A 27,715-nucleotide genomic window follows, 5' to 3' on the forward strand; every position below is an offset into this window, starting at 1 on the left:
AAGATTTTCAGAATTTATTAAAATTACTTGTAAAAAAAAAAGCAAATTTGAAGGGAAATATTTACACGCATTAAAAAAAACCACACACACTATATTCCATGATCTGCAAGAGATGCAAGGTGGCCCAATTCATTTAGAAACTTACTAGACACCTCAAAAAAGTTTATACAAAACAGTTATTTAACATACATCCAACAAAAAGGCATCAGTAATTTTACACAAAGAAAGGACGTTCATCTTGCCCAACTAGTAAAAATGTTTAAAAAATGGATTACAGCCCAGCAAAATGCAGTCTAGTGTCAAAATTTGAAGTAATCCTTTTATTAAACTATAAGGAAGTATTTAAACAAAAAAAAGTCTCTACAGGTAATCTTCAGTTTACATGCTTTTGCCATGTTTATCCTTATTTCGTGTTACAGCAATTACGAGTTTAGTTCTCTGTGCATTTCGTTCATTTCCTTTACCTGAAGACACACAAAAAAAGAGTTTTATTCCTTTTCAGTTTTGATGCCTTTAGAACATATTCATCTATTAATATTACCAATAGAATGGACACCAGTCACCAGCCTAGAAACTAATTTTTGCTAAATGTAACTCCCCCTGCCCCCAATAATATCATATGTTCAGCTTTTTGGCTGAATTTGTCTACAGAAGAATCCAGAAAGCTGTAATTTGCAGTTTTGTTTTTACTACATAAAAAACCTCTTCCGTGGGCCAATGTATGTATCAGATCCTAAGCTCTCTAGAAAATAATATTTCCTGTGTGCAGCATTTAAGTGACTCCCCAAACTGTTAGATGTCAAAACACATTCCCTCTCTCACACACAGAATGTTGGCCATGCTTGTTACAAACATGGCATATGAACCTTTCAGCAACTTATTGCATGGCAAGTTAAGCAAATAGATACTGTAAGAACCTGAGAATTGTTCCTGTCCACTTTCTTGCTAGATTATAGTTTTCATTATTATTTTGTTTTATTATTCACTCTTCACACTAAGGTCAAAGGGCAGGTCAAAACAATTTTACATACAACATTAAAAACAATTTTAAAAATTTTTAAAAAAATGAACCACAAGAAGCTAGAATAAGCCGTAAAATATGCACCTCAGATGTTACAAGCTCAGAGGATTTTTTATAGTACCGTTCTATGCCACTGTTTAAATTCTTAACAGTTCCTTTGATTTTGATTTTTTTAAAACTCACCTCAGCTTTTTCATATTTCCCCTTCTTTCTTCTAGTAAAGACCTGCAGGGAGAGCAACAGGTTACACCAAGTTTTTGCAAAGCTTAGCAGTTCAAGGATCCACAGAACACACATGCAACATTTATGACTTCCCAGGTCCCATTCACTGAGGTCCCCTAAACGATAAAACCTTCTGGCCAGTCAGGTCCATGTTGCTTATGAGACCTGCAAGCAGGGGCGGCCCAGCCCGTTTCACCACCTTAAGTCAAAATAGGAATTGCCACCTCCTGCCCCCACACCCCGCCACAGTGTCCCACCAGAATGCTCCAGCTTCTCATCAAACTCAGGTGTTTCACAAGTGGGGCAAGAAAGATGAGTGGATCTGTAAGCAGCCATTGTGATTCTGCTGTCTGAAGGAGGTGCTGTGCCCTGTCTCATGGGTGGGCTTGCTTCATGTGCACACAGGACCAAGTCTCATCTACTATAAGAATTTATTTTTATCACTGCAAGCCAGGTCACTGTGGGAAGCACAGTAGCTCAGTGGTAGAGCACATGCACTGCATGCAGAAGGTTGAAGATTTAGCCTCTGGCATGTCCAGGTAGGACGGGGAAAGACCCCTGGAATGAAAGCCCGGAGAGCCACTGTCAATCAATATAGTCAATTGTGAGAATAATTATCCAGTGATCCAAACTCTGTATAAGCACCTTTTCCCATTTATTTCTGTAATTTGGACCAAGGTATGAAAACTGGACTGGAATGAGCATATTTCACAGCAGCAGCCACCCACACCAGTGCCTGCCCGTTACAGAGACTTACGATATGGTCTCCGAAAAGTTTGCATGCCGCTTCTTTAACAAACTGGGCATTTGTTCTCACTATGATAGCTTCCTATTACCTAAATTCAGCCTATAGCATGTATGACGATCAAGTATTTACCTCGCTTATTCTTATCCTATTCAGGAGTGAATAGCTATTTCCACATAAAATACTACTACCTTGGACATAATACATGAAGTTATTCAACCTTAAAGATCCTCCCAGGAGGCCCTTCATGTCCCCCAACCTTCAGAATACTCGCCCAAGGAGGTTCATCTGGTACAAGTCTCTGCTGAAATAGAGACTTCAGATACCAAGTTCTATTATATTATAACTGGCTATTTTATTTCTGCTGCTACTGTGACTATTGCCTTATTACACAACTCTGGAACATTTTTAACCTGAAGAATGGGGTTAAAGTATCGTATAAAGTTAGAAAAACATACCAGTACAAGAATACCAGCAACTATGGCCAGTATTATAATTACAATTACAGCAATAATACCAGGATTCAAGTGTTGCATTGTGAACTCTGGTGCCTTGTCATCAATGTAGTAGATTATAACATCATTAGATTGAAGAGGTCCTTTTGAACTGTCAAAGGTAAGTTTTGGTCCTGCAATCAAAGGGTCCCCTTTGATCTGAAAGAGTAGAAGCACTAGTTACACACTTCCTCTTTTGGAGTAAGCAGTCCAAGCAATATCCAATCATTGAAATACAGGCAACTACTGATTGGTGTACCCGGGATGCGGGTGGCGCTGTGGGTTAAAGCCTCAGCGCCTAGGGCTTGCCGATCGAAAGGTCGGCGGTTCGAATCCCCGCAGCAGGGTGCGCTCCCGCTGTTTGGTCCCAGCGCCTGCCAACCTAGCAGTTCGAAAGCACTCCCTGGTGCAAGTAGATAAATAGGGACCGCTTACTAGCGGGAAGGTAAACGGCGTTTCCGTGTGCGGCTCTGGCTCGCCAGAGCAGCGATGTCACGCTGGCCACGTGACCCGGAAGTGTCTTCGGACAGCGCTGGCCCCCGGCCTCTTTGAGTGAGATGGGCGTACAACCCTAGAGTCTGTCAAGACTGGCCCGTACGGGCAGGGGTACCTTTACCTTTACTGATTGGTGTGGGGTTACGTTTCTGATCCACAGGAACATTGGTGGAGCGCGCACAAGCCTATTACGTCCCCACCCTGTTCTGCCCCCTTTTCTGGTCACTTACGGGTCACCACACTGCCCATGTGCTCAACTGCATATAAATTGGACTAGCGTAAATCAGTCGTTGCCTGTAAAGCACTGAGTTTACATGAACCATTCTATTCTACCTTGCACAAAGGGACTGGTATACTTACATCTTTTTCAAAATAGTATGCCACATCAACTATATCTACATCTGTGGCAGATTTCTCTGTAGCATTTTGTTTCAGTTCGATAAAAACGAAAGGCTTTTCATACTGGGATGAAGAAAACACAGCAATTAGATCCACATAACCAATAAATAAATATATGAACAGAATGTGACTTTGTTAGGTTTTTAGAAATCTCTTGGAGTTTAAAAATCATGTTCTTTTTGAATAGTACTATAGTAATAATAATAATAAATATTAATAATTTTATTATTTACACCCTGCCCAATTGGCTGGGTTTCCCTGGTCACTCTGGGCAGCTTACAGAATATATAAAACATACACTTTAAGACAAGTGGTTTGTTTGTTTCAAGAACTTGTATTAAAAGAGATTAATAAAGTAATTTCGTTGTCCCCGAAGGGGGCAATGACAATAAAGATTATTATTATTAATATAACAGTTCAAATATCTCAGCTGTATGATGCAAACACTGACAAAACGTCTTGAATTAGCAGGCTATGGAATTACAGGTGGAAGCTACAAAGAGGCACATTTCTTGTGAAGCCTAATATGTTCCATTCCTAAAACTTGTTCTTGGGAATTCTGGGCGACTCCCTCTTGAACCTTCTCATTCTTTTATGTTTCCCCTTCAGTAGTTGATGATATATTTTGCTTTTAGCTGAGCTTTTTAGATTAATATAAAATACTTACAACAGAAAGTCCTTTATATAGTAAAATTAAATATTTAACGTTGGGGTTCAAGTATATCTCCTCTATCTTGAAAGTTTAAAGGCCATTTTTAGAAATACAGTGGACGCTCGGGTTGCGAACGTGATCCGTGCGGAATGCACGTTTGCAACCCGCGTCCACAACCCACAGTGTCGCATCTGCGCACACGTGGCTTGCAATTCGGTGCAAAGCTCAATTTAGCGCTTCTGCGCATGCTAGACCGCCGAAACCTGGAAGTAACCCGTTCCAGTACTTCCGGGTTTCGGTGGCCCGCAACCCGAAAAAACCTAACCTGAAGCGTCTGTAACCCAAGGTATGACTGTATGTGAATACTAGCACAAAATTGTCTATAGGAATCCAAATATGACAGAAAATCTGCAAAAATTGCTATTCATACCGTAGCAGTTATGTGATTTTTATTCAATTTGTAACGCTGAGAAAGTTGTTCTCTGATGTCACTACAAAGACAAGAATTAGAAACTGTTAGTACTTGAACATGTGATTTAGAACTGAATCTTGTGTCATCCTCTAACAACAATCTAACATCTTTGCATTAACCCCTAAGGGACACATCAGCAACTTCTATTGGTTCCTTCCTGTCAACTACAACTTCTGCAACTGTATTTACACCTTTCCCCATACTTGGCACTAGCAGAAACAGAGGCAAAGCTGGCTTAAACCAGCCCACTTATATTTTGTTACCAACATCAGTTAAACAAGCAAAGTGTAGATGCAGTATAGCAAGAACAATGGCTTTGGAGGAAGTTAACACTGCATTAGTATACAAATCACTTCCTTTTGAACTACATTCTGAAGAACATCCCCATCCCTAGAAATTGTATGTTTTGCAATCCTAATTACTTCAAACAGACTAAAGACATACCTCTCAAGGGTAGGTTTGTCCAAATCAGTTTCTGTCTCATTGTGCTTCATTTCCATTGAAATCCAGCTGAAAAATAAAGTATTGCCCTCAGGAATTTAGCTGGCCGATTCCACACATTAAATACAAGCTTAAGAAATAGGATTTCAAATAATCTTTTATTTGTAAAATTACAGTGGGAAAAAAGTTGACAATATAAGGAGTGGGCAACCTCAAACACCACCACTCCTAGAGCCACATCTGCAGGGCTAGACATTTGGAGACACATACCACTGGGCAAATTGTGTGGCAGGCAGTGCACAGGGCTGTATATTCACTTTAATCCCCATGCTCTGAAGTAGACAAAGTGCCTTAGGTTACTATTAGCAGTGTGGGGACAGTGATATTGGCTGCATTAGGAGTGCCTTGTAGTGCAGGGAAGAAATTAAACCACACTCCCACCCAGCTCTCAATGCAGGGGAAATCTACTTCTGCACTGATTGCTGATCAGCTTGGCAACACAGGAAGTGAGTGAGCCATGGCAAGCTGCAGAGTGTGCTGCTGAGGGACATATGTTGCTTGCTGGTTGCCCACCTGTGACATAAAACATTAATGTTTTGTACCTGCATGTTTATATATTTGCCTGGCACCAAATATTTATATTTCAAGGTACATGCAGTTTCATTGGAGGCTTACCTTGTCCTTACTACTTCATCGCATTTAATGTCTTTACCCCCCTTGTCAGTTCTTCGTACTCCAGCTGAGTTCACACACCAGCAAGTGTCTGTACCATTGCACTGCTTAGCTTTGAAGTTACCATTGTCATCACATTCTGGATCATAAATGCCATCATTGTCTCTAATAGCATGTTGTGGTCTATTCATTCTGCCAAACTGTTTGCGGTATATTTCTGCTTTCATCAGCAGGCATTTTGAAGACACTGAAAAGAAGATCGCAAAGAACCACATTTAAAGTTACCATTTCAGTTTCAAATGTCTGATTATGCTGGAATGCTAGGGCTTCGCAGCTCATATTTGAAACTGAAGCAAGTTATCCAGTTGTTGTTGTACTCACATGTTCCACAGTCCACTGTGACATTGGACCCCATACTTGTGCATCTGCATGTACTGCTAATTGAAATACAGTTTACCACGTTCTTGTTGTTCAGGCATAAGCAACCTGTAATAATTAAATGTATCAGTTAGGAAGGAAACCAGTCAGGTACCATGCACCAAATAGGCAAGTAAATGTCTTCACTTCTGAGGGAGGAAGAAAAAGTCTTTCTCTCTGTAGATCTCCGAGCACTCAAGATAAAGCCAACAACTGACACCAGAAATCAAAGCTCAGATGAAGTTATCATTTTAAGAAGAAATGGTTTAATTCAAGTGTACTGAATTTTAACTTAAAAAGAGGCCCATTCCAAAAGTGTCTTGTGTTTATATAATATTTCTGAAATTACTTCCTTCTGGTGCATTGTAATAATGTTATCAAAACAGTACAGTTTGCATATCAGAGTATTTACACTGTTTACCATCAGCACACAGTAGACTCCTGCTTTACTATTCCCTGCTAGCAAGCAGGAACAAACAATGCTACATCCAAACCAGAGATGAGTTTTGCTTTGCTCAAACAACATCAAGAACAAACCACAATCTCTAGTTTTGATCAGGGTGGATAAAAAGTAATGATTTTTTTAAATGGGCTTTTTTTTATTTAAATTGGATTTTTTATAAATAAAATGCTTTTGGAGTAAAAATCTTTCTAAAGATAGATTTCTATTTAAGTTAAGGGAAAAAACCTTAATCCCATTGTTCCTTTGCAAATTTATATACACAGAATCAACCCCATACCTCTTAAATTCTAAGTTCCAAGAGGTTCGATGAACAGATTGTTTGGAGTGGAATAGATCTGCCCAAGTAAGTGTGAAGCAGTAAAAATGAAAGTGTAACCTTGTGAGCAGAATACTCCACAAGTCTTGGGATATTTGTGTAATAATTGTGCGAGTCAGTTGCATGCCTGTGCGACTCAGACTTGAGGCAAGTGCTGAAGGCACTTCAGGGCTAGCAACCTCTTCCCAATCCCACTGGGTTCCAACAACTGCACTAACACTTAACTGTACAGAATAGGCACCTGAATGTAGAAGCAAATCCAAAGGGGTAGTGGTGGAAATAGTAACTGGGATCTCCAAGTCCTTGGCGAGACCTTGAAGTGCTTGCCAGTCAACTAATAAGAGTTCACTGGTTCCAGATCCTTCTTCCCAGGGCTCACCTGACATTGTCCAAACAATCAAGTCTCTAACCACATCAGTTTACAAACATGGATACATATGCTAGAATGTTATTGTTTTAGTTAAATAAATTGTTAAAATTGTTATTAAGGAAATGATTTTTCTCCTTCCAACAAAGTACAGCAGAAAAGTTGTCTAAATATAAATAGTTAACTTATTAAACCTCACAATAATTTCATAATTCTATGTATTTCTAGTAGAATAACCAAATCAGTAATTTTTTTATATAACTGTAAAAAGTACCTTGAAAGTTTATTATTCCAAAAATTAAACCTTCATCTGGTTGTAAATATTAAGATTATACCAGCAAGATTGTCTTTCTATAAAAAAATGATTTAAATCAAGTCTTACTTAAATTACCTAATTACTTAAATTAAAAATTACTTAAATCAAGTGATTTAAATTGTGATTTAAATCAATTTCATTTAAATCAAATCCACCCTGGTTTGGAAATAACTAAGAAATTACAGTGTGTTGCTCCCACTGGCTAGATAGGAGTAGCAAAAGCGGGAGTCTTCTGCTTTTGAAGATGTCATCCCCATCCTCAAAAAGGGGGGAAAGGAAGACCCACGTAACTACTGATCAGTGAGCTTGACATAGATACCAGGGAATGTCCTAAAACAGATAATTCAATAGTTGGGTCTGTGAGCATTCAGAAAAGGGTGCTGTGATTACCAAGACCCAGCATGGGCTTCTCAAAAATAAGTCATGCCAGACCAATCTGATTTCTTTTTTTGATGGAATTACAAACTTGTTGGATCAGGGAAATGCTGTGGACATAGTGTATCTTGATTTCAGTAAGGCTTTTGACAAAGTCCCCCATGATGTTATTGCGAGGAAGCTGGTAAAATGTAGAATGAAAGAGGTAATTGTTAGGTGGATTTGTAGCTGGTTGACTGACTGAACCCAAAGAGTACTCATTAATGGCTTCTTGTCATCCTGGAAAAAAGAGACAAGTGGGGTACCACAGGGTTCTGTCCTGGGCCCGTTGTTGTTCAGTGTCTTTATAAATGATTTGGATAAAGGAATTGAGGGGACGCTCATAAAAATTTGCAGATGTCACCAAACTGGGAGGGGTACCTAATGCCGCAGAAGACAGAATTGGAATTCAAAATGACCTTAACAGATTGGAGAACTGGGCGCAAACTAACAAAATGAATTTCAATAGGGACAAATGTAAGGTTCTGCACCTAGGCAGGAAGAACCAGGTGCACAAATATAGGATGGGGGGCACCTGGGTTACTAGCAGTACATGTGAAAAGGATCTAGAGGTCTTGGTAGACTACAAGCTTAACCTGAGTCAACAGTGTGATGCAGGAACATAACAGCTAATGCTATTCTAGGCTGCAACAACAGAAGTATAGTGTCCAGATCAAGGGAAGTCACAGTATCACTCTATTCTGCCTTAGTCAGACCACACTTGAAATACTGTGTCCAGTTCTGGGCACCACAGTTTAAGAAGGATGTTAAGAAAGATGGAACATGTGCAGAGAAGGTCAACCAAGATGATCAAGGGTCTGGAAACTAAGCCTTATGAGGAGCACTTGAAGGAGGTGGCTATGTTTAGCCTGGGAAAGAGGAGACTGAGAGGAGATATGATAGCCATCTTCAAATATCTCAAGAGCTGTCTCATGGAAGAGGGAACAAGCTTGTTTTCTCCTGCTCTGGAGGGTAGAAACTGAACCAATGGATACAAGTTACAAGAAAGGAGATTCCGACTAAACACCAGGAAGAACTTTCCGACAGAGCTGTTCGACAGTGGAATAGACACCCTTGAATGTTTTTAAGCAGAGGTTGATGGTCATCTGTCATGGATGCTTTATTTGAGATTCCTGCACTGCAGGAAGTTGGGTGACCCTTCCAACTCTACAATTCTATGACTGCAATTTCCACTGGAAAGGGTTATAGCTCAGTGGCAGAGCATGTGCTTTGGATGTAAAATATCCCAGGTTCAGTTCCTGGCATCTCCAGAGAGGGCTGGGAATGTCCCATCTGAAACTCTGGAGATCTGCTGCCAGTCAGAGTAGACACTATGGAGCTGAATGCCTCAATGGCTTGATTCTGTATAAGGCAGCTTCCTCTCAAAGTCTAAAGAAAAAAAGATTCAAGAACTCAGTGGAGGAAGTCACTAATCTAAAACAAAATTTTAAGACTTGCGTGTTGAATAATTTGAATATACACATTTAAAGGATTTGGTTCTCTCTCCAGGAAGGAAATATCTACTGCCTATTTTTTAAAAAATAAAGTGTGAGATGCTCTACTAGCTACACATGAGATGCTATATTTTTAATAATTCATGCTACCAATATTCAAATTTTAAGCGAGGCTTTGAAAATTGGTGACAGATGGTTATATAAAAGAAACCTACTTGGGACATACTAAGAAACACTCCTTCCGCAAGAGTCACAACACATGGGCATTTTCAAGAGAAATTTTACAACTATTGTCTAGCCTCTAGTAGAAGACCAGATCTGCTCTCAGGCACCTCCCCTAACCCTGGGTGTAGTCTCAATTGCAGAAAGGAGCCAGTCACATCTCTGCTCTGCTTTATTTCTGCTACCAGGAAATGTGAAATCTGAAAACAGCTCAAGGCCTCAGGGCTGGGCTTCCATTTACCATCAGGAGTCACATAGGAGCTGACACAGATTAAAAAGGAAAGCAAAAGTTACTAGCCTGTTCTTTCCAGGGCTCTTAGAACTATAACAATGAAGCCTCTTCTCTTCCTGATGGAAGAGGTGCCCAGCAATGGCTGCAACAGCTCCTTGCAGCCCATTTAACCCCATGGGCTTATAAACTGTACAAAACAATCATATTGATGGCACTCCCATCAGACAGCAGATATAACCAACACTGATGAGCCTTCTATTTACACACGTCAGCTCAGTCACCCATAGAATACACAGCAGCAGGAGAGGAAAAAGAAGGCTGCTTTGGTTAATCAGGTGATTGATCCGTTAATATCACAGCCCTAGAAGGTTCCGACACCAGGGCTGCTCCAGGAAATTTTACTGTCCGAGAGGAAGGGTTAAGATGACACCATCATTCTACATAGTGGCCAACTGGACCTAGCATTGGCAATGGGTCAGTGTCCACCACACCCATAAGCCACAACCGTAGGGAGTGGCAGGGCAGGTTGTATAGTAAACACAGTCCTATCCTCAAACATCTCACCTGCCCCCCCCCCCCGTCCCCGTCACCTCACTCCACCTAGTGGTGAGGCCAAACTCTGCACATCACCTAGCAGTTCAACAGCTATGTATTTTAAAACTACTTCCTCTTTGTGATGTCACAGGCTGAGCCCAATTCCTGTTCTTTCGAGGCAAACCTGGGGGGCGCGGGGGGGGGGCGGACAACGTTTGAAAGGCAACGGTCCCTGGAAAGAAGAGTACCTCTGGCAAGGCTTGGGTGTCGGGGGGGGGGGGGTAGGGGAAGAAAGATTCTTCTGCACAGAGAATTCCTTATCTTGAGAGACGACACAAAATAAATTCCGACGACATTCAAGAAAGGAACCCTGTAGCTGCTGAGCCCAAGTTGGCCTTACCTCCCATTTCTTCAGACAAGTTATAGTGAATATCGGCATAACCATATTGAAGCGCTGCTTCACCTGAGACACGCACTAATACTATATACTGCCCACATCTCAGCACACCTTTTTTTTTAAATAATAACCTCAATATAGGTTCTGAAATGAAAGCATTTTTTTTTAAAAAAAGTTAGTTTCCAGGTCTTCGAGGCGCGGGGTTGTACCTAGCTAAGTTAAGACTTCCAGAGGATCCAAATCCGTCCCTTGACTTCGACGGATCTACTCTCGGTGAGTAGACCTAACACTCCAGTGGGGTCAAAATCTGAAGAAAAAGTCCCCCGAGGACCGCGCTTGAGTCGGGCCGCCACCCCCAACTCTCCTCGGAGGCCCTCGCTCTCTCTCCAGGGAGCTTCTTTCCCAAGCAGCAGGATCCTCGACGGGGGGCAGCCAGGTGCACCCCCAGCCCTTGTCCCCTAACCCCCACCCACCCCGCCACCCACTGAAGGCAAACCGAAGCTCTTTCTGTCCCGTTGAGAAGAAGCGCCTCGCCCCTTCCCTCCCCGCCCCGACGGGGCGCCATTTTGTGGCGAGCGGGCATGGCTCGCCTCGCTCCTGAAGGGGCTCTCTCCGGGCAAGGAGCCATTAAACCCCCTCACAGGAGCGGATAATCGGAGGAAGGAGCAGCAGAGAAGGAAGGGGGAAAGAGAAGGAGCCTTCCTCGACGGATACGTACTGCTGTTTACGGTGGCGGCGAGCGCCAGCATCGCCAGCGCCAGGTAGACGGTCCCGCGTTGCAGCTCCATCGCTGGGCAAGTTGAAGGAACAGGTAGGCAAAGGAGGCGAAATAGTAAAACAGTAATCAAGAGGAGCGCTGCTTCGACGCGCCTTCTCCTCGAGGCTCCGCGGCGCCCTTTCTCCCCTCGCGAAGACGCTCAAGCTGCTCAGCAGGTTCCGCAGGTAGACCAAGCCCCCTCTCGGCCGGCCGCGCCCGACGTCTCAGGTTGCACCTGGGGCCTCCTCTCAAACGCCGCCTCCCCTGGCACCTGTGTCGCTCGCTTTCTCTCTCGCGCGCTCCCGCTTCCTCCTTCTCCTGCCGCGAAGGACAAATGAGTCTCTCGGGGCTCCCGCCAGCGCTTATAGCCCGCAGCGCCACCTGAGCGAAACTGGGAGCGGCCGGCGGGGCGGGGCGAGTCCGACGGCCGAGGCGAAAAAGGCTCACCTGCCCGCCCGGTGGCCCATATATGGACTTTTCCGGCGCGAGGCACCTTTGGAGGGACGGGGCGGGTGCTGAGGTGAGAGGCGCCTGGCACCTGCTGTCTGAGGGAATGCAGGTGGATCCTGCTGGAGCGCCGTCTGAATGTAACTTTAAAAAATGGGGATGGGTGGTGTTTTCACAATTTACAGTGGTACCTCGGGTTACAGACGCTTCAGGTTACAGACTCCACTAACCCACAAATAGTACCTCAGGTTAAGAACTTTGCTCCAGAATGAGAACAGAAATCACGCGGTGGCAGCGGGAGGCCCCATTAGCTAAAGTGGTACCTCAGGTTAAGAACAGTTTCAGGTTAAGAACGGACCTCCAGAACGAATTAAGTTCTTAACCCGAGGTACCACTGTACCTGTGTGCTGGTCCAACTGGGGAAGGCTGGGGCTCGCCAGGTGGATGGCAGTGCAGTGTGCAAACTGAAAACTCTTGCTCTCTTTTCTCCCCACACCCCAACAAGAAACCAAGAAGTTAGCCCGCAAGAATTTAAAGTTCAAGGAATAGGTTTTGACAGCCTGCCTGCTGGTAACTGTCGCAATTGTGCCCGAAAGAATTGGCCTGGTGAAGTCTGTGGCAAGCACAGGCACAAGAAGGGGAATTCAGGGCACCTGTGGGGAAAGAAAGGATAGGGGATGCCATCAAATTTTAAAGTTGATGGATCGTGAGCTGCATATATCGAAAGCTTCGTCCTTGTGTTGTAATAAATGTATCTTCAAGGACCTCTAATGGAATTGAGTTTCTAGTGTCCACTAATAAAACTACATAACTGACCCTCGTGGTACCTTCCAACTCTAAAATTATATTCTTCTGTTATTATTTATTAAATTTGTATACCACCCTTCATCTGAAGATCACAGGGTAGTTCCCAACCTAAAGATACAAAATGAGAACACAGAATACAGAATAGAATAAAAACCAATAACCTCACTCCCATGAACACACTTGAAGGCCATGGAATATTAATCAGCCAAAGGCCTGGTTAAAGAGAACCATTGTTACCTGGAACCTAAAGATAGGTACTGAAGATGCCAGATGAGCTTCCCTGGAGAGAGCATTGCACAAATGTTTATTTTTTAAAAGCATAAATCCCACTCTTTAGCCCAAAATGGCCCAGATTGACTTACAAAGGTCTGTGATAAGACAGTCCTTGCCATCAAACATATAGTCTAAAAAAGCACAACAGAAAAGGAAAAATGAATTGGAAGGGAGGAGAAAAAAGCAAACTCGGGCATTATCTCTTCGTTCCAGCATTCTGTATTGACTAGCAGGAATAGAAAGGTTTCAGTGAGAGGACAAAAATAAAGTTGCTGGTCTTTCAACAGAGCTCATGGAGGAGCCTTGTAGTTCCATCTCTCTCACTCCTATAAGGTTAGAGTTAGTAAAAAGTTGCCTGAGCTGTTCAGCTTAGCTAAGCATGAATAAATTTATGTTGTCATATATTGTTCCTATTAAAAAGGAAGCTGTTTATAAGTCTACCTGTCTCTACAGAGTGCTGACCTGACAGCAGATCCTACTGAAGCATAGAAAGCTGACTAAGTACTCCACCCCTGGCCCACAGATAAAGAGATAATATTATACTTATTAATACCAAGCCATTCCTATTGTATTCCCACCCTGTTGATGGAACCACCTGCAAGAAGCTGCTTTACGTTGGTATGTTCATGCTTTTCTTAATAACCTTACTTTATCAGATTTATGGAGGAAACCTGAGATTCGCTCACACATAATGTGCTTTGAGAGCCACAGAAAATGATTCTGCACACCTTAATCTCTCTTTTGTATTCAGAGTTGGGCATAGTCAAGATTTGCTCCCAACACTCTTTAACTATCCTGTTTTACAGAAGAGTGAAGTTGGTTCCCAGTTCCTTATTTGCATTTTCCTTGGTTTTTTTATTTGCAGTACAGAGGAACAGGGGGGAAAGCAGATATTCAAGAAATATTAACTTCCAGCTCGACAGTTCTCTGAGTCTATGAATGTCCAGCAAACTGGAAAAGGAAAAGGAACAAACACCAAAAGAACTTTGTGTCACCTTTAAGACAAACAGAATTATTGTGGGAGGAGCTTTGGCAACAATAAAAGTTGTGCCGCAATCAAATTGTTGGTCTTTCAGGTACCATAAAACATGGAGCAGGGCCATAGTTCAATGAAAGAGACGTGCTCATTATGCCTCTCCCATTCCAGGTCCAATCTCTGGCCTCTCCCATTAAATAGAGCTCAAACTCATAGCAGCACAAAAAATGATCTCTGCCTGTTATTAGTACAAAGAACATACCCTGGTTGCCAAGTTTCAACCACAAAGACCATGTGGATTTTAAAAAGGGACAGATCTGTCCTTCAAAACCAGAGGTGAAGAACGTGTGGTCTTCCACATGTTGCTGTTCTTCAATGCCCACCATACCTGACCATTGGTCATCTTGGCTGGGCCTGGTGGGAGTTGAAGTCCAACGACTCCCGGAGGACTACAGGTTTCCCTCCACTGCCCTAAACATGTAGTACAAGCACTACAGGTGAATCGGGGCTCTCTGACACATGACCATCAATGTTTAGCTTGAGGTACTGTCTTTACTTTTTATTGAGCAGATCTGAAAGCCTTTTTGGCTGAAGAAAAGCATAGAAATACTTTAAGTAAGTAGATTTTGTGACACAGGATTGCCCTTCACACATACTACAGGCAATACTGCTGTAACTCTAATATGGAGCAGTGAGCATACACCAGACCCAGAGAACTGCGAAGAATATGCCTGAAATCCTTGGTATTTGAATACATGAATCCTCTCCCCAATAATTTATTGTATTTTTATTTTTTGCTTTTCAGACAAAAATTGTCTTCCAAAGTGGCTCACACCAATCAAAAATAAAATAAGATACTTGTGGCAGTTACTGTCTATAAAAAAAAGGGACACAGGCTCTCAGGCATACAAACAAAAAAGACAAGACACACAAAGTAAGATGGAGTAAATGGGAAAATGTAGAGGAGGGAGATTGATTTGGTAATGCCGGAAAGTAGTTGTCAGTTGTAAGCAGGCATTTATTGCTAAGTTGAGCTCAGCTGATCTGCCTCGCAAGTGTGTTTTCTTTCACAGAAGTACGAAAGCAAGTGGTTCATGTTCCTCTGGGCACTGTGTCCTTGCTTTTACAGGCCTAGGGTAACTGGGAGTTGGAACAGTAATTTTTCTGGTGGGGTAAGGCAAGCTCCCTACTGTTACTTGTTCTCTGGTTGGTGCCTGGAGCAAGGTTCGTCTTTCCCTTAGCATGTGTTCTTCCTAGGTGGAAGGGTCCCTTGTTCCTCTGGGCAGTGACAAAAGTCATAAAGTTATTCCCCTCATTTCTGTAATCCTTAGGAGACAAGCATTCCTTCCTTTCCTTGCATCAGATTCTGCAGAGACCCAATAAGTATAAATACTCCAGGAAGAAACAAAATTGTGATACACAAATTAGCCAAGAATTATAAAACATATTCCACACTAAAGCTTTACAGAAATGGCAACCTGTTATACTAAATACGGATAATAGCATTCTATGGCTACTTCCCATGGATTTAGCCCTCAGGGAAACAAAAACATAAAAAATCCCCGTTCCGCCCACAAGTATTCAATGAAAGAGTCACGGAAAACTTATTCAGTTTCCATACTGTTGCTACCCATGTTATCTGGTGACAAGTATCTTAGAAAGGAATCGGAACAAGAAATAGCAGGCACTTTCTGCCTTTTCTCACTCCCCCCTTTTACCTGTTTTGTTTGATTTATTGCTTTTTCTCCTTTTATTGTTTCTTGTGTGTACATGCTAGTAAAAGTGTGTGAGAATAGAAAGAGCACAGGGAGTTGTGTGTGTATCAGAAAGTATAATTGCTGTTAACAGAAGGCCTTGGAAAACCAATACACTTTTAAAATTAATTGACAGCTCCCCAAAGCCCTAACCACAGCTTTTTACCATTCTTTAAATCACGGTGATGGGGAACACAAGAGTATGTTTCTTAAGCAATCTTTATGAAGTGAGTTTGTCTATCTGCTCCATATCTGTAAGCGGATTATTTGTACAAGTGTACAATCTGCCCCCTTCAAAAAGTACTGCATATATACTTGTGTGTAGAACCCAAGAAGAACAGGCAGAGGTGCTGAGAACCAGGTACAACTTTCCATGAGCTCAGCAAGCTATTTTTATACAGTGCCCAAGGGCAATCTGAACAGGAGAGAGAGAGAGAGAGCGCGCGCGCGCTAGGCGAGGAGGAGTAACAGGCAAATAGAGACCATCAGGAAGATAAGAGAGAAATTAAAAGGCGAAGCAAAGGGCATGGGTGGATTCTTGAGTTCGTCATCAGTGTAAGCAAAGCATGATCATTGTCTGCTAGACAGAGGAAACTATTACTCACTCATATTATTTGGTCACACAGAAACAACACACACTTTTTTCATGACACATTTTCTCGTAAAAACTGAACAAGAGCCTGTTGGATCAGGTCATTGGCCCATCGAGTCCAGTATCCTGTTCTCACAGTGGTCAGCTAAATGCCTGTGGCAAACTGCCAGCCAGCCCCATGCATGAGAGAACTCCAGTGGTTTCCAATAACCGGTCTTCCTGAGTATACTGGATGTAAAATGTATAAAAAGGTAAAGGACCCCTGACAGTTATATCCAGTCGCAAACGATTCTGGGGTTGCAGCACTCATCTCGCTTTACTGGCCGAGGGAGCTGGTGTTTTGTCCGCAGACGGTTTTTCCGGGTCATGTAGCCAGCATGACTAACCCGCTTCTGGCGAAACCAGAGCAGCACACGGAAATGCCATTTACCTTCCCGCCGGAGTGGTACCTATTTATCTACTTTGACATGTTTTCGAACTGCTAGGTTGGCAGGAGCTGGGACCGAGCAACGGGAGCTCACCCCATCACAGGGATTCGAACCGGCGACCTTCCGATTGGCAAGCCCAAGAGACTCAGTGGTTTAGACCACAGCGCCACCCGCATCCCGGCTGTAAAATGGATACTGGATGTAAAATAAGTATACTGGATGTAAAATATCCCAGGTTCAATTCATACTAGAGCTGCAGCTCCTCACTGACATGTGGCTGTGACCATCACAGCAATTGGGGAGAAAAGGCTGTGAGCAGACAGGCAGCTATAGCTGTTCCTGAGCCTCACCTGTGTGATGTAGATCTCTGCCTGATCCCAGACCAAGAGCATTAAGTTCTAGGATGCACATAGGTCATGGCTAGGCAGCCCATGGTGTTCCTAATATCCCAGTGCTTTTTTTTCTACAAAAAGTAGTGCTGGTACTCACCATGAAGTTGTTCCAGTAAGTGCCACACTTTTTAACAACAACAAAAAGAGTTTCCGGTACTGCATACCCATGGATACCCCCTAAAAAAAGCACTGCTAATACCCAATCATATTTAAAGAATTTAGAGAACAGCAATAATGTGAGCTTAAAGTAGTCCATGCCCAAGAGAACCCTCCTTACAACATACTTCTATTCCCCTTCCATAGAATTGTAATTTGACTGTGAGACCTTTACTTGACACTGGTTTTGTTTTTGCTTTCCTGTAACTGTTGAATTGTCTTCTATTTTCCTTGTTGCAGTTGGTTGGATTTATATTCATACTCATTTTATTTTACCATTGTAACAGGAAAGCAATGTATGTATTATTTATCAATAATAATAATAATAATGAATGAATGCTGTAATAAGGTCTATCAGGTTCACTTCCTTTAGTGGAAGAATCTGCAAGCTTTTGAGCTACCAGTAACTCTTTTCTAGGTTTGGTGAACAGTTCTATATTAGTCAAATGTTTGCATAGTCTCCCAACAAAAACACCTCCATCTAATACAATACATGACTTAATCTCTCTCTCTTTTATTTGGTCTGCCCATTGACTGTATCCTGCTCAGTACTTAATATTTGCAGCATCCATTTATTCTTCTTGGTAGGGAATATCTATTCTGCACCACTTCGTTGCCAGGTTCATGCCCTCCCTAGGGAGTTATCTGGCAGCAGTAGCCAAACACTGGTCTGAAATTAGTCATGCATTTAGAACTGTAGCTTTAGCAGTAGTGTTGCTCCCAGAGGGAGAGGTGTGCTATTCCAATTTTTTAACAACAGAGAACAGATAAAAAATAGTAACTGGAAAGCACACGTGATGAAGTTGCTTGCCTGGCCAACTTCATTAGTATAAGCACATGTCCAGAGATTGACATTGTGCCCCCCCCCCTCTGCCTGTAAATTTTGTCTCCATTTGAAATTTCCGTTTACTCCTTGTTGGGAAGAGGGCTGTTGTATTCAAGTCCTGCTGGCTGGGTTCCCATAGTCATGTGAGTGTGAGTTGATCAAGATGCCGGACTATGATGGATCTTTGGCATGGCTTTTCTTATATTCTTATGTCCTTTTAAGTAACCACTTTCTGGCTTCTCCCCAAGCATGCCTGCCTTGTGGATAACATGTGGTCTGTTCTGCTTCTTGATCTGATCCTCCAGCCTGCCCTGGGGCTACAACTCCCAAATTCAAACCTCTGAACTAACTAATCCTTTACTTTTTTGCTTGTCACTTGCTTCCATCCAGTTTTCCAGGATTCTTAATAATTTCTAGTCTGGAATTTATCCATTCCTTCTGCATTCCAGTTGACCTGCTCTTGCCTCATCGCACCATTACAGGGGAAGTTCTCCTTCACAAATCCTATGGAACTGACTGGGGGCAAGAGCACAGTTGCACTCCTATTCATTCCAATGGAGTTTGCAAAGGACTTTTCAGTGGATTTTGCCCTGAATGCACAACTTGGATCTTAATCTAAATTTACATGGGTAGGCAACTAAGGCCCAGGGGCTGGATCCGACCCAATCGCCTTCTCAATACAGACCGCGGACGGTCTGGGAATCAGCGTGTTTTTACATGAGTAGAATGTGTCCTTTTATTTAAAATGCATCTCTGGGTTATTTGTGGGGCATAGGAATTCATTCCCCCCCCCCAAAAAAAGTATAGTCCACCCCCCCACAAGGTCTGAGGGACAGCGGACCGGCCCCATGCTGAAAAATTTTGCTGATCTAAAAGGAACTGTACACATATATTCTCATGGCAATGTCTTACTCGTGCTTTGGCAATTTAGTACTAAAACGAGCAGCAGAACTCATTGCTTGCATATTATTATCAACAAGACGTATTTACAGAACATGTTGCATTTCAACATGGTAGCTTAACAAGTTGAAACACAGCCACCAGCTCTATTCATACTCCTGAGTGTACAGAACTTTTGTGATAGCAATCTTTTCTGCTTCCTCTCATGATACGGTATGAGTCACTAAAGTCACTTTTGTGACCTGTTAAGAAGTGCACACCTACCCCTTCCTAAAGTGTCCCGTATGAAAGTTCACATTGACTTAAGCTTTGTCTTCTCAAAAGCAGACAAACAACATTCTTCATAAGAGTAAACATTCCACATAGGCATCACCAAACGTGCTGCTTAGAAGGACATGCTTATGACATGCTTAGAAGGAGAAGAACTACCTTCGAAGTTGCATCTTGTAGTGAAGTCATAATATTGTGTGAGAGAGATGGAGGGCCTGTCAATACACAGGTCTGTGGCTTTAATTCAAGTTTGCTGTGAATATGTCAACCGCTTACTGACAGAAGCAATTAAATAACCCCATGCCCTTGCTTTTTCATCTCATTTCAGGTTCAGGGTAATCCCTTCATTGTACTAAAACTGAGGAGGACTAAATACAAAGAACAGTTTTCTGAAAATAACCTATTTCGTAAAGATTCTCACTTAAAAAAATATCTGATGGGCTACTAGCTGGAATGACAAACACATTGGTTGTATGTTGCTCTGGAATTTTTACTAGGAGATTTACACAATTTTCTTGAACCAAAACTAAGAAGCAGATTTGTGTTGGGTTGCCAGACCATTAAAATGTTCTTGGGAACAATATATAAGTTTATAAAGCTTCAAGTGAAGAACTCAAACTATTATCTTTATTCTGTCGTGCGTGTGAAAATGACCATGGAGATTCCTTCTGTGTCCATATATGGTGTTGTCTCTTTCACTTCCCAGCTGCTGTTTTCTCCCATCATGGCTTCGGGCAGAACTGAATATCGAAGTTTCTCAGAGGTCTTATCTCTCCGTTCCTCGCTTCGATGTCTCAGAACAGGCGACATTCTGCTAGAAACCATTCTGTCACAGATCTTCACCATTTCCCCCTCTTCCTAGGAAAAGGTGGGCAGTTTTCGTACGTGCTGAAGATTTAATACTCCTTTCCAACTCCCATAATATCTGCAGCAGTCTTATCACAGCCCCCCAATTCTTTTCCTTCCAGCAAGATATTTATGCCCCAATTAGACCTTATCTTAGATTACATTCTGTCAGTAGCACCCACAAATCTCAGTCTCCTTTTCCTTGTCTGTTGTTTTTAAACAGAGGTGAGAGAAATGACTATGTCTTTCCAACACAGTCTTACTTGAGCTTCCTCTCCCCCACCGTCCTTCATTTCAGATCACACACAGTTTCCATTTTTGCTTCTTAATATCAATACTACTCCAACATCACTTCCTCACTTGTAAATATATTTTTATCTCATATTCCGGAGAGGGTTGCTGAATCACAAATATATAAAAGAAACGTAGAATAAACAAACCATGGTCTTCCCTCTCCCCAAACGACCCTCACGCCGAATAAATTCTTATCTTAATTCAAACCTATGATCCATGTAGCTGGCATATTCAGCAGTATGTTGTTGCAACCCTTTCCCATAACATGCCGGTAATTTAAAGCCAATTAAAGATCCAATTAAACAGAGAACCTGGTGGGAATTTGGTATCCTTGTTTTTTGTTTGGCAATGATCCCCTGCTGTCATGGGGGCTTCCTATACAGGTGAGACTGGGAGCCCTTTATAGGGAAGCTTTTTAATGTTTAATGTTGTATTATGTTTTTATATATGTTGGAAGCTGCCCAGGGTGGCTGGGGCAACCCAGTCAGATGGGTGGGGTAATAATAATAATAATGATGATGATGATGATGATGATGATGGAATAGGGTGTCCCTATTTTTATCGGAGAAATGTTGGAGGGTATGGAATTAAGTAGCAGTAATAAGTTTCCCTTGTAACAAATACATGGGGCAAAATGTATAGTCCATGTGCATGATATTGCATTTCTCTTTCAGGCATCCTAAGAAAAGCAAAGAGCTACCTGGAGGTTATATTTAAGAAAGCGTATTAATTTTCTAGTGCCTCTGGTCTAGCGAACAGAGTGGCATCACCAAGAATGCAAAAATTGATAGCTAAAATCTCAGTTCAATATATCCACCTTATAGCACCAAGGAGTGTTTAAAGTTTAGCCAAACAATTGCTCTTCTGGGCTTGACCAAAATTTCTTAGGAGAAATGTTACTCATTTTCTGTGAGCACACTTTATTGCACCACCCAAGAATTCCCCAAATATATGTAGCAAGTTAAGTCTTGTTATTGTGGATAAATAAAGGTAGCAGTTGGGATGGAATCCAGTTCAAAGAAAGCAAAATCCCACACCTTTCTGTATTGCAAGACAAACAAGCTTTCGTGTGTCATCAGCCTAAAGCTTACTTAAACCCTTGTTTAAATTTATAAGGAAAGTACAGACTCAAGCTTGATTAAGAGTCAAATACTTGAACAGAAGCAAAGTGTGACGATGACCCTCTGGTTTCTGTACATGCTCAGAGTTCTTCACTGCTGCAGCTTGTATGCAACTGTCAAGAAAACAAAAACCAGCTAAGGCAGGAGGAGGAATCAAAGAAAATAAACATAAACAAAAAGGGTGAGTACTACCATGGCTCCTGCTTTTTTCAACAAGAAAGGTATTTCTGGTGAACCGTATGCCCCACTTTCCTATAACTATTGTGCCTGTAGCGAAGGAGCCCTCTATATAGCAGAGACTCTCTGTTCACTTTCTAGTCTGTGGTTTCTGTGGCTTTCCAGACTTCTCCCAGAACAGAAATATGTTGGAATTAGAATGCAGAAGTGTCTACTGCGGTGAACAGAATGTAGAAGTGTTTTTCGGGGGGCAGGGGAAGCAGCAAAAATGCAAACTTTCACATGCCAAAAATCTTGCGCAACACACAGACGCAGACCACAGCATTCTTCTAGAACACGAGCTAAAATGCAAATATGTCTGATGGTATAGCGTACAGTGAATACAACCATCATTCACTGGGGACATGAAATCACTGGAATTAAGACACTAGCTGCAGAAACGATTCCTTCAGCTCTCTTTCGACACAGTGTTAAAAGTGCAATTTCAGCAACCAATAGTGCCAGCACCTGGAGTGCTATGTTACATATGATAATAAAAGAAAACACTACGTTTTAAGTAGGGTATGGGGGCAGGATACTGTCAGGGAAGAGTTAGAAGTTTTCAGTTTATCAGAGGGAGAAAGCATTCCCCAAGGGGGGAGGGAGAACAGTAAATTTAATAGAAGGGAGCAAGAGGAACAACAGGGAGGGACTGGCTGTTCACAGGAAAGGCAAGGGTTAAGTTCTAGCTCAGTTTCGGAAGAGAGGAGATACAAGCCAGCTCTAGCCAGGAGGTTAGAAAAAAGAGCGGGAAAACGAAGGGAGCTCCCTTCGCCATTTTGAGGGTGGCTGGTCATGGAGAAGCAGAGCTCAGAAGGTATCTGAAATAAGTGACTCTGAGGAATAATATTTAAGAACCGTTTATAAGATTGTTTGTTAATACACAATAAAAAGTTTTATAAAGAACAAGAAGCATTTGTGTGGTGAACTGAAGAGGACAACAACCAGTCCTGACAGATACAGTAGAAGTATCTGACATGCAAGTCCTTTTCTAGGTTTTGCATGGGTAGGTCCAAGGTTGATACAGAGTTTGTGGCTGAGGAGTGGAGGCAGGACCCAGCTGCTGTTCTGAAAGCCCCAGGTAACGTTCAGCAACCGCTGAGCCTTCTTGCTGATCTGGGTCTGTTGGGGCAGTAGTGTATAAAACGTGTTCCACAAATCATGATTTGCACTTGCCAAGAGCTGAGTCAGCCAGGTCTGTGGTTTTAACAGGCGATAAACCAGTAAGATAAAGTGGAATTCTATAGGAGGTTAAATCTCTTATTTATATTGAATCATTGATATGCCCTGTTCGTAAAATATTGGACGAAGCAGATATAGATTTGAAGTTTACACAAAGAACACAAATAGAAAACAGGAGGGGTAAGAGAGGAGAAAAACACAAGGAGGAGATGCTACATGACTCTTCCCATCCCTTTTGAGGGCAAGAAGCTAGCAACCACAGCAGCAAGAATTTCCCTATGGTAACAGCAGTCACGAAATTAAAAGACGCCTGCTTCTTGGGAGAAAAGCAATGACAAACCTTGGGTATGCACTGGCTGAAGAATTTGTAGTGCTTCCTTTCGCCTAGATTGCCCTCTTGAACAAAACAGTCAGGATATCCCACCTACTCAGGGCACTGTTGGGATGCGTCCGGGGAGACGGGGGCATTTGGCAGGCCCCCAGCTGGCTCCAGCCACCGGCCAGCAGCCGGGCGAACTCCGGTACTCGGAACAGCATCAATCAGCGACTTGAGCCTCTGAACCCTTTGGAGACTGAGCACGCTCTTATCAGCAGATTGAATAAATCTCCACAACGGAAGTGGCGGACAGAGACATGTGTAGGCCTTATTTACAGGCGTTTATTCAACATAGCTCAGGAACAAAGGAAAAAACATGTCTGCTTCCCTTCGTGTCCAAGCAAAGAGCAGTACAGCAAAAGCAATATACAATGGAAGTTCCCAGCAGACTGTGCTGGAAGTAAACAGACATGTGACAGACAATAAAACAAAACTTTAAAATAGGCAACCTCCATCAAAAAAGTAACATTCAACAATCATTAGAATAGTATAAAATAATAATATCAACATTTAAGTTAAATAGAAATCCACTCAACAGTTACAATAATATCTAAACTATAATCAATAAAACAACGGCAAGCTCACAGTACATAAAACAATACAATACACAATGAGAAGCAGAGAGTGGGGAGAGTGGAAGGAGGCCTTGCCTGATGGAGTCTCTCCCCTCATTTGGCCCCAAATGGCTTCATGAAAATAAAGCACCACTGAGGGCACTAGTGCCTGTTAGGATATTGATGTTCTGTTCCGCCTTAAGAGGAACAGATATGTGGAGTTATTATCACATTTTTGTATTGCAAGTGGCTTGAATTAATTAATTTTATAATGAATGATTTTAGAGTGTTGTTTGTGCTGTACTTTTGTACTGTTTTATTGTTGTTAGCCGCCCTGAGCCCGGCTTCGGCTGGGGAGGGTGGGATATAAATAAAATTTATTATTATTATTATTAAATGTACATTTTTTGTTTCTTCAGCTTGTAAACCGCCTTGAGTATTGTAAGATGGAAAGGTGGTATACAAATTAAAAATGATGATGAATGATGAAATGTGCTGGCCTCCTGAAGCGAGGTCCTTCAGCATAGTTAACTGGCTGCCTTTGCTCTAAGGACGTTTGGATTCCTGAGGACCTGTTCTCTCCTGTGCAAGTGTGATTCACTTAATGTTTACCCAACGCTGGGTATTTGGCATCCGAAGGCTTGGATGGTTGTTGTTGGCATCTGTCGGTCTCGAGGGACAGTGGAGTGCGCCTCCAGGGGTGAAGTCAGAGCACTGTGCTAGCAGCACCAAAGTGACCTCACTAGGCGCAAGCCTGGTCAGTGTGTATGGAGGTCCTGGACTGCCCAGACAAGACTCCCCTCTCAGCCTCGTTGATGTGGTCCAAAGGAAAGCAGAGAAAGACGTTTGGCACCAGCTTGGCTGCAGGAGTTGCCTAAATGGCAAGAACGGACTGCACTGAAAAATACCATAGTTGTTTTGGTAACACGGAAATTAGAAGTCTCTGTTGGGCAAGGTTTTTTTGACAGATCATTCATATGTGGCTCTCACACAGTCAACACTTGAGGAATATGCATGGGATAGTTAGCATTCTGGTGTACCTATTCTTGTTCAGTTACCAGAAAAGTTACTACGTTAAGGTGCGGCAGCATAAAAGAGAAAAAGGGCAGTGGCAACTTTGCCCCACCTTGCTGTTTGGCAGTTGCTAAATGGACTTTGCCTGCAGCCGTTGAGTTTCCTTTTACACACCCGGCACTGCAGGCTTTATTGTATTGGCTTGGGTGGAAGGCACTTTTTATGGGCTATGGTGCATGTCCCACCCACTATACGACAATGAACTGCTCAGTTCTCAGAAAATGAAAAGAATCTGCACCAAGCACTGAGCAAGCATTGGCTGATTTAACTCACAGACTGTATTTTGCTGTTGCCAGACCTTGATGCATGCTTGCAGAAGAAAAAATAAATCTAAACCTTCAGGAAACCCCATATTCTGGACAAAGGGAAACTTGGAAAAACAGGTGATAAATTATTACAAAGTTTGTAGTATGTAGGCTGGGTGTGTGTGTAGTTTATGGTGAACTTACCTGATGTATTTGCACAGTTGGGCATTCTTTTGAGCGTGGAGCAATTTTGCAAAGAAAGGTGTTTTGATTTGCCTTTTTAATGGCACAGTGCCTCCTTTGTCTTTATCGTGTAGTTAAAAACAAATTCAGCAAAAAAAGCTTTTTCTGGCATGAAGAGGAAACAATAGGGAAGAGGAGGAGGTTTCCTCTCCTACGTTTTTGCTTGTCCCAGTGTTAAAGACAAGCCTTGCTTAAAAGGGGGGGGGGGGTTGGTACTTGCACAAATCAAGCACTTGTTCCTTCCCCCACCCCTTATTTTATTAGAAATTTCTAGCCGCAAAAGCATCATCATGCCTTTAAGATCTTTTGTAAGCTGTAAAATTGGCATCCACGTTGGCAAATCTTCCAAACACTCTGTCCCAGCTCCTGCCAACCTAGCAGTTCGAAAGCACACCAGTGCAAGTAGATAAATAGGTACTGTTGTGGCAGGCAGGTAAACGGTGTTTCCGTGCGCTCTGGCTTCCGTTGCGGTGTCCTGTTGCACCAGAAGTGGTTTAGTCATGCTGGCCACATGACCCGGAAAGCTGTCTGTGGACAAACACCGGCTTCCTCGGCCTGAAAGCGAGATGAGTGCCGCATCCCCACAGTCGCCTTTGACGGGACTTAACTGTCCAGGGGTCCTTTACCTTTACCTTTTTTATATCCATAATACAGTACAAAAAGTTTTAATGAGCCATCAAGGACACTGAAGATCCTTTCTCTGTCTTGCCTGCTATCATCTTTTAAAACCATGGACAAGACTGATTCAAGTTGCAATCCAAACCCCTGATCCACTACATTAGGAAGGGAATTGGATGGGCAGGTTCCCCACCACCACTGCCACACCCAAAACAGTTCAACTGCTTCCATTATTCTCCAGCTTTCTAAAGGGGTAGGCAGAAGTACTGCCACAGCAGGATTCCTATTGAGGTAGCCAGTGGAATGTTCTAACACAGTGTTCCAGGGGTGAGGAAGGCTAGTGGCCAAGCTGGGCCAGAACCCACGGATCCTGAGCTGGTGCCACTGCTGTCATTTGAGCAGTGTTTTACCTGCCTTCTGCTGCAGGGGTGCAGTGCAACAGTGGCTCCACCACTCTCTCACAAGCCTTGGTTCCCTCCAGGTGCTTTGGATTGCACAGGTAACTCTTGCGGCTTGTGGAGTTTACATCCTGCCCCCAAAAGCCACTTAGAAGGACAAACATTCTGCCTGTCTTGCGGGTACTAAAGGCACAGTAGTGTTGTCAAAGGAAAAGTGGCAACGCTGCCTCTAGCTTGGGAAACGTGAAATTGCTTTGTGTAGAAACTCCTTTTCAGAAGGGGAAGTTGAGTTCCGGGTGGTGACTCATGAGTCACAGAAGTCTGGCTGAATTTCCCAGGGGAATCACAGAGGAGGAGGTCCCTGGGAGCCTCTCTGTTTGCGGGAAGCTCACTAGTGCCACATACTGAGTAACTATTGTTCTTAGCAATTGGATGCATAAAGTGTGCATTCCAAAAGGCAAGAAAACAAGAGCGCTGCTGGATCAGAGCAAAGGTCCATATAGGTGGACTGCAATCCTACTTACGCACACTATAGATGCCAATAAAACTGCCAATATCACGAGACTTTCCTAAATATCCTTAGCACAAAATTTGCCTTTCTTTTTTTACAGTGCCACTGGCTCAGCATTTTCACTGAGCTATCTACTGTGCTCCAAAGATCCTTTTCCTGGTTAGTCACAATTAGCTCACGCCCCATCAAGGAATGCTTAGATTAGAATTCTGTTTGCCCCAGTGACTTCACTTTACACTTTCTGACTTACATTAAACCACAAATCCCTGGAGGAACAGATTGTTTGGCTTGTGCTGTCAACATTGCTCTAATACAAACCATAACAATTAATCGCAAATCCTCTGGATATACACTTTTCTTTTCTTGCAGTGTAATCTTGAACAAACATCTGAACCCTGTTCAAAATTTTGCTCCCCTAATCTAATGCCTTCATCTGCCTCAGCTGCAGCAAAACTTGTCTATCTGGTATCAGTCTCTACAGCCACAGTAGCTCCTATAACTCTCCAACGGTTTGACTTCAACCCTGAAGGTGCAATCCTCCATTGTTTCCTGAGACAGACGGATGCTAACCAGTCTTTAGAATAGAGGTGTATGTACGTGCTTAATGCTCATTTGCTGCCTGCATATTTGCAGGACTTCTATCTTCTGTTTTCATGTCCATGTAATAAACTGAACTTTACTGCTTCCTATTGTGACATATACTTGATCCAGGTA

The 27,715-nt window shown here is 42.6% G+C and overlaps 1 protein-coding gene and 1 long non-coding RNA gene across 6 annotated transcripts; one reads left to right on the forward strand and one right to left on the reverse strand.

Annotated features, from left to right (window-relative positions):
- EPCAM (epithelial cell adhesion molecule) lies at positions 1–11,896 on the reverse strand. 2 transcript variants are annotated; one of them, XM_083432868.1, is made up of 9 exons: positions 11,464–11,896; positions 5,995–6,099; positions 5,617–5,860; positions 4,945–5,010; positions 4,459–4,519; positions 3,338–3,439; positions 2,447–2,641; positions 1,205–1,246; positions 1–464 (listed from the first exon to the last, which is right to left on the reverse strand). In XM_083432868.1, exons 1-9 carry the CDS (start codon positions 11,531–11,533, stop codon positions 423–425), a joined length of 927 nt encoding a protein of 308 aa, XP_083288994.1. In that variant the 5' UTR covers positions 11,534–11,896; the 3' UTR covers positions 1–422. The 2 variants fall into 2 exon arrangements, with proteins under 2 accessions (XP_083288994.1, XP_083288995.1); XM_083432869.1 differs by having other exon boundaries at positions 2,506–2,641; positions 11,464–11,889.
- LOC310674077 lies at positions 11,883–27,685 on the forward strand. 4 transcript variants are annotated; one of them, XR_014509385.1, is made up of 6 exons: positions 11,883–12,022; positions 14,811–14,939; positions 20,030–20,191; positions 21,669–21,765; positions 24,332–25,369; positions 27,371–27,685. It is a non-coding gene; the product is annotated as an uncharacterized lncRNA (long non-coding RNA). The 4 variants fall into 4 exon arrangements; XR_014509386.1 differs by having other exon boundaries at positions 24,464–25,369; XR_014509384.1 differs by lacking the exon at positions 24,332–25,369 and having other exon boundaries at positions 20,030–20,204.
- Positions 27,686–27,715: the final 30 nt, after the last annotated feature.

This window comes from Podarcis tiliguerta, assembly GCF_965153285.1.
Source record: "Podarcis tiliguerta genome assembly, chromosome: 3".
Classification (NCBI taxonomy): Eukaryota; Metazoa; Chordata; class Lepidosauria; order Squamata; family Lacertidae; genus Podarcis; species Podarcis tiliguerta.

What these genes read in the sequence shown, in the direction of transcription:
- EPCAM (XM_083432868.1), bottom strand. Translation starts at nt 11,533, where the DNA reads ATGGAGCTGCAACGCGGGACCGTCTACCTGGCGCTGGCGATGCTGGCG. An exon ending in GATGAAGTAGTAAGGACAAG is followed by an intron (nt 5,011 to 5,616) that starts GTAAGCCTCCAA and finishes TTTATTTTTCAG; the next exon opens with CTGGATTTCAATGGAAATGA. An exon ending in AAAATCACATAACTGCTACG is followed by an intron (nt 3,440 to 4,458) that starts GTATGAATAGCA and finishes TCTTCATCCCAG; the next exon opens with TATGAAAAGCCTTTCGTTTT.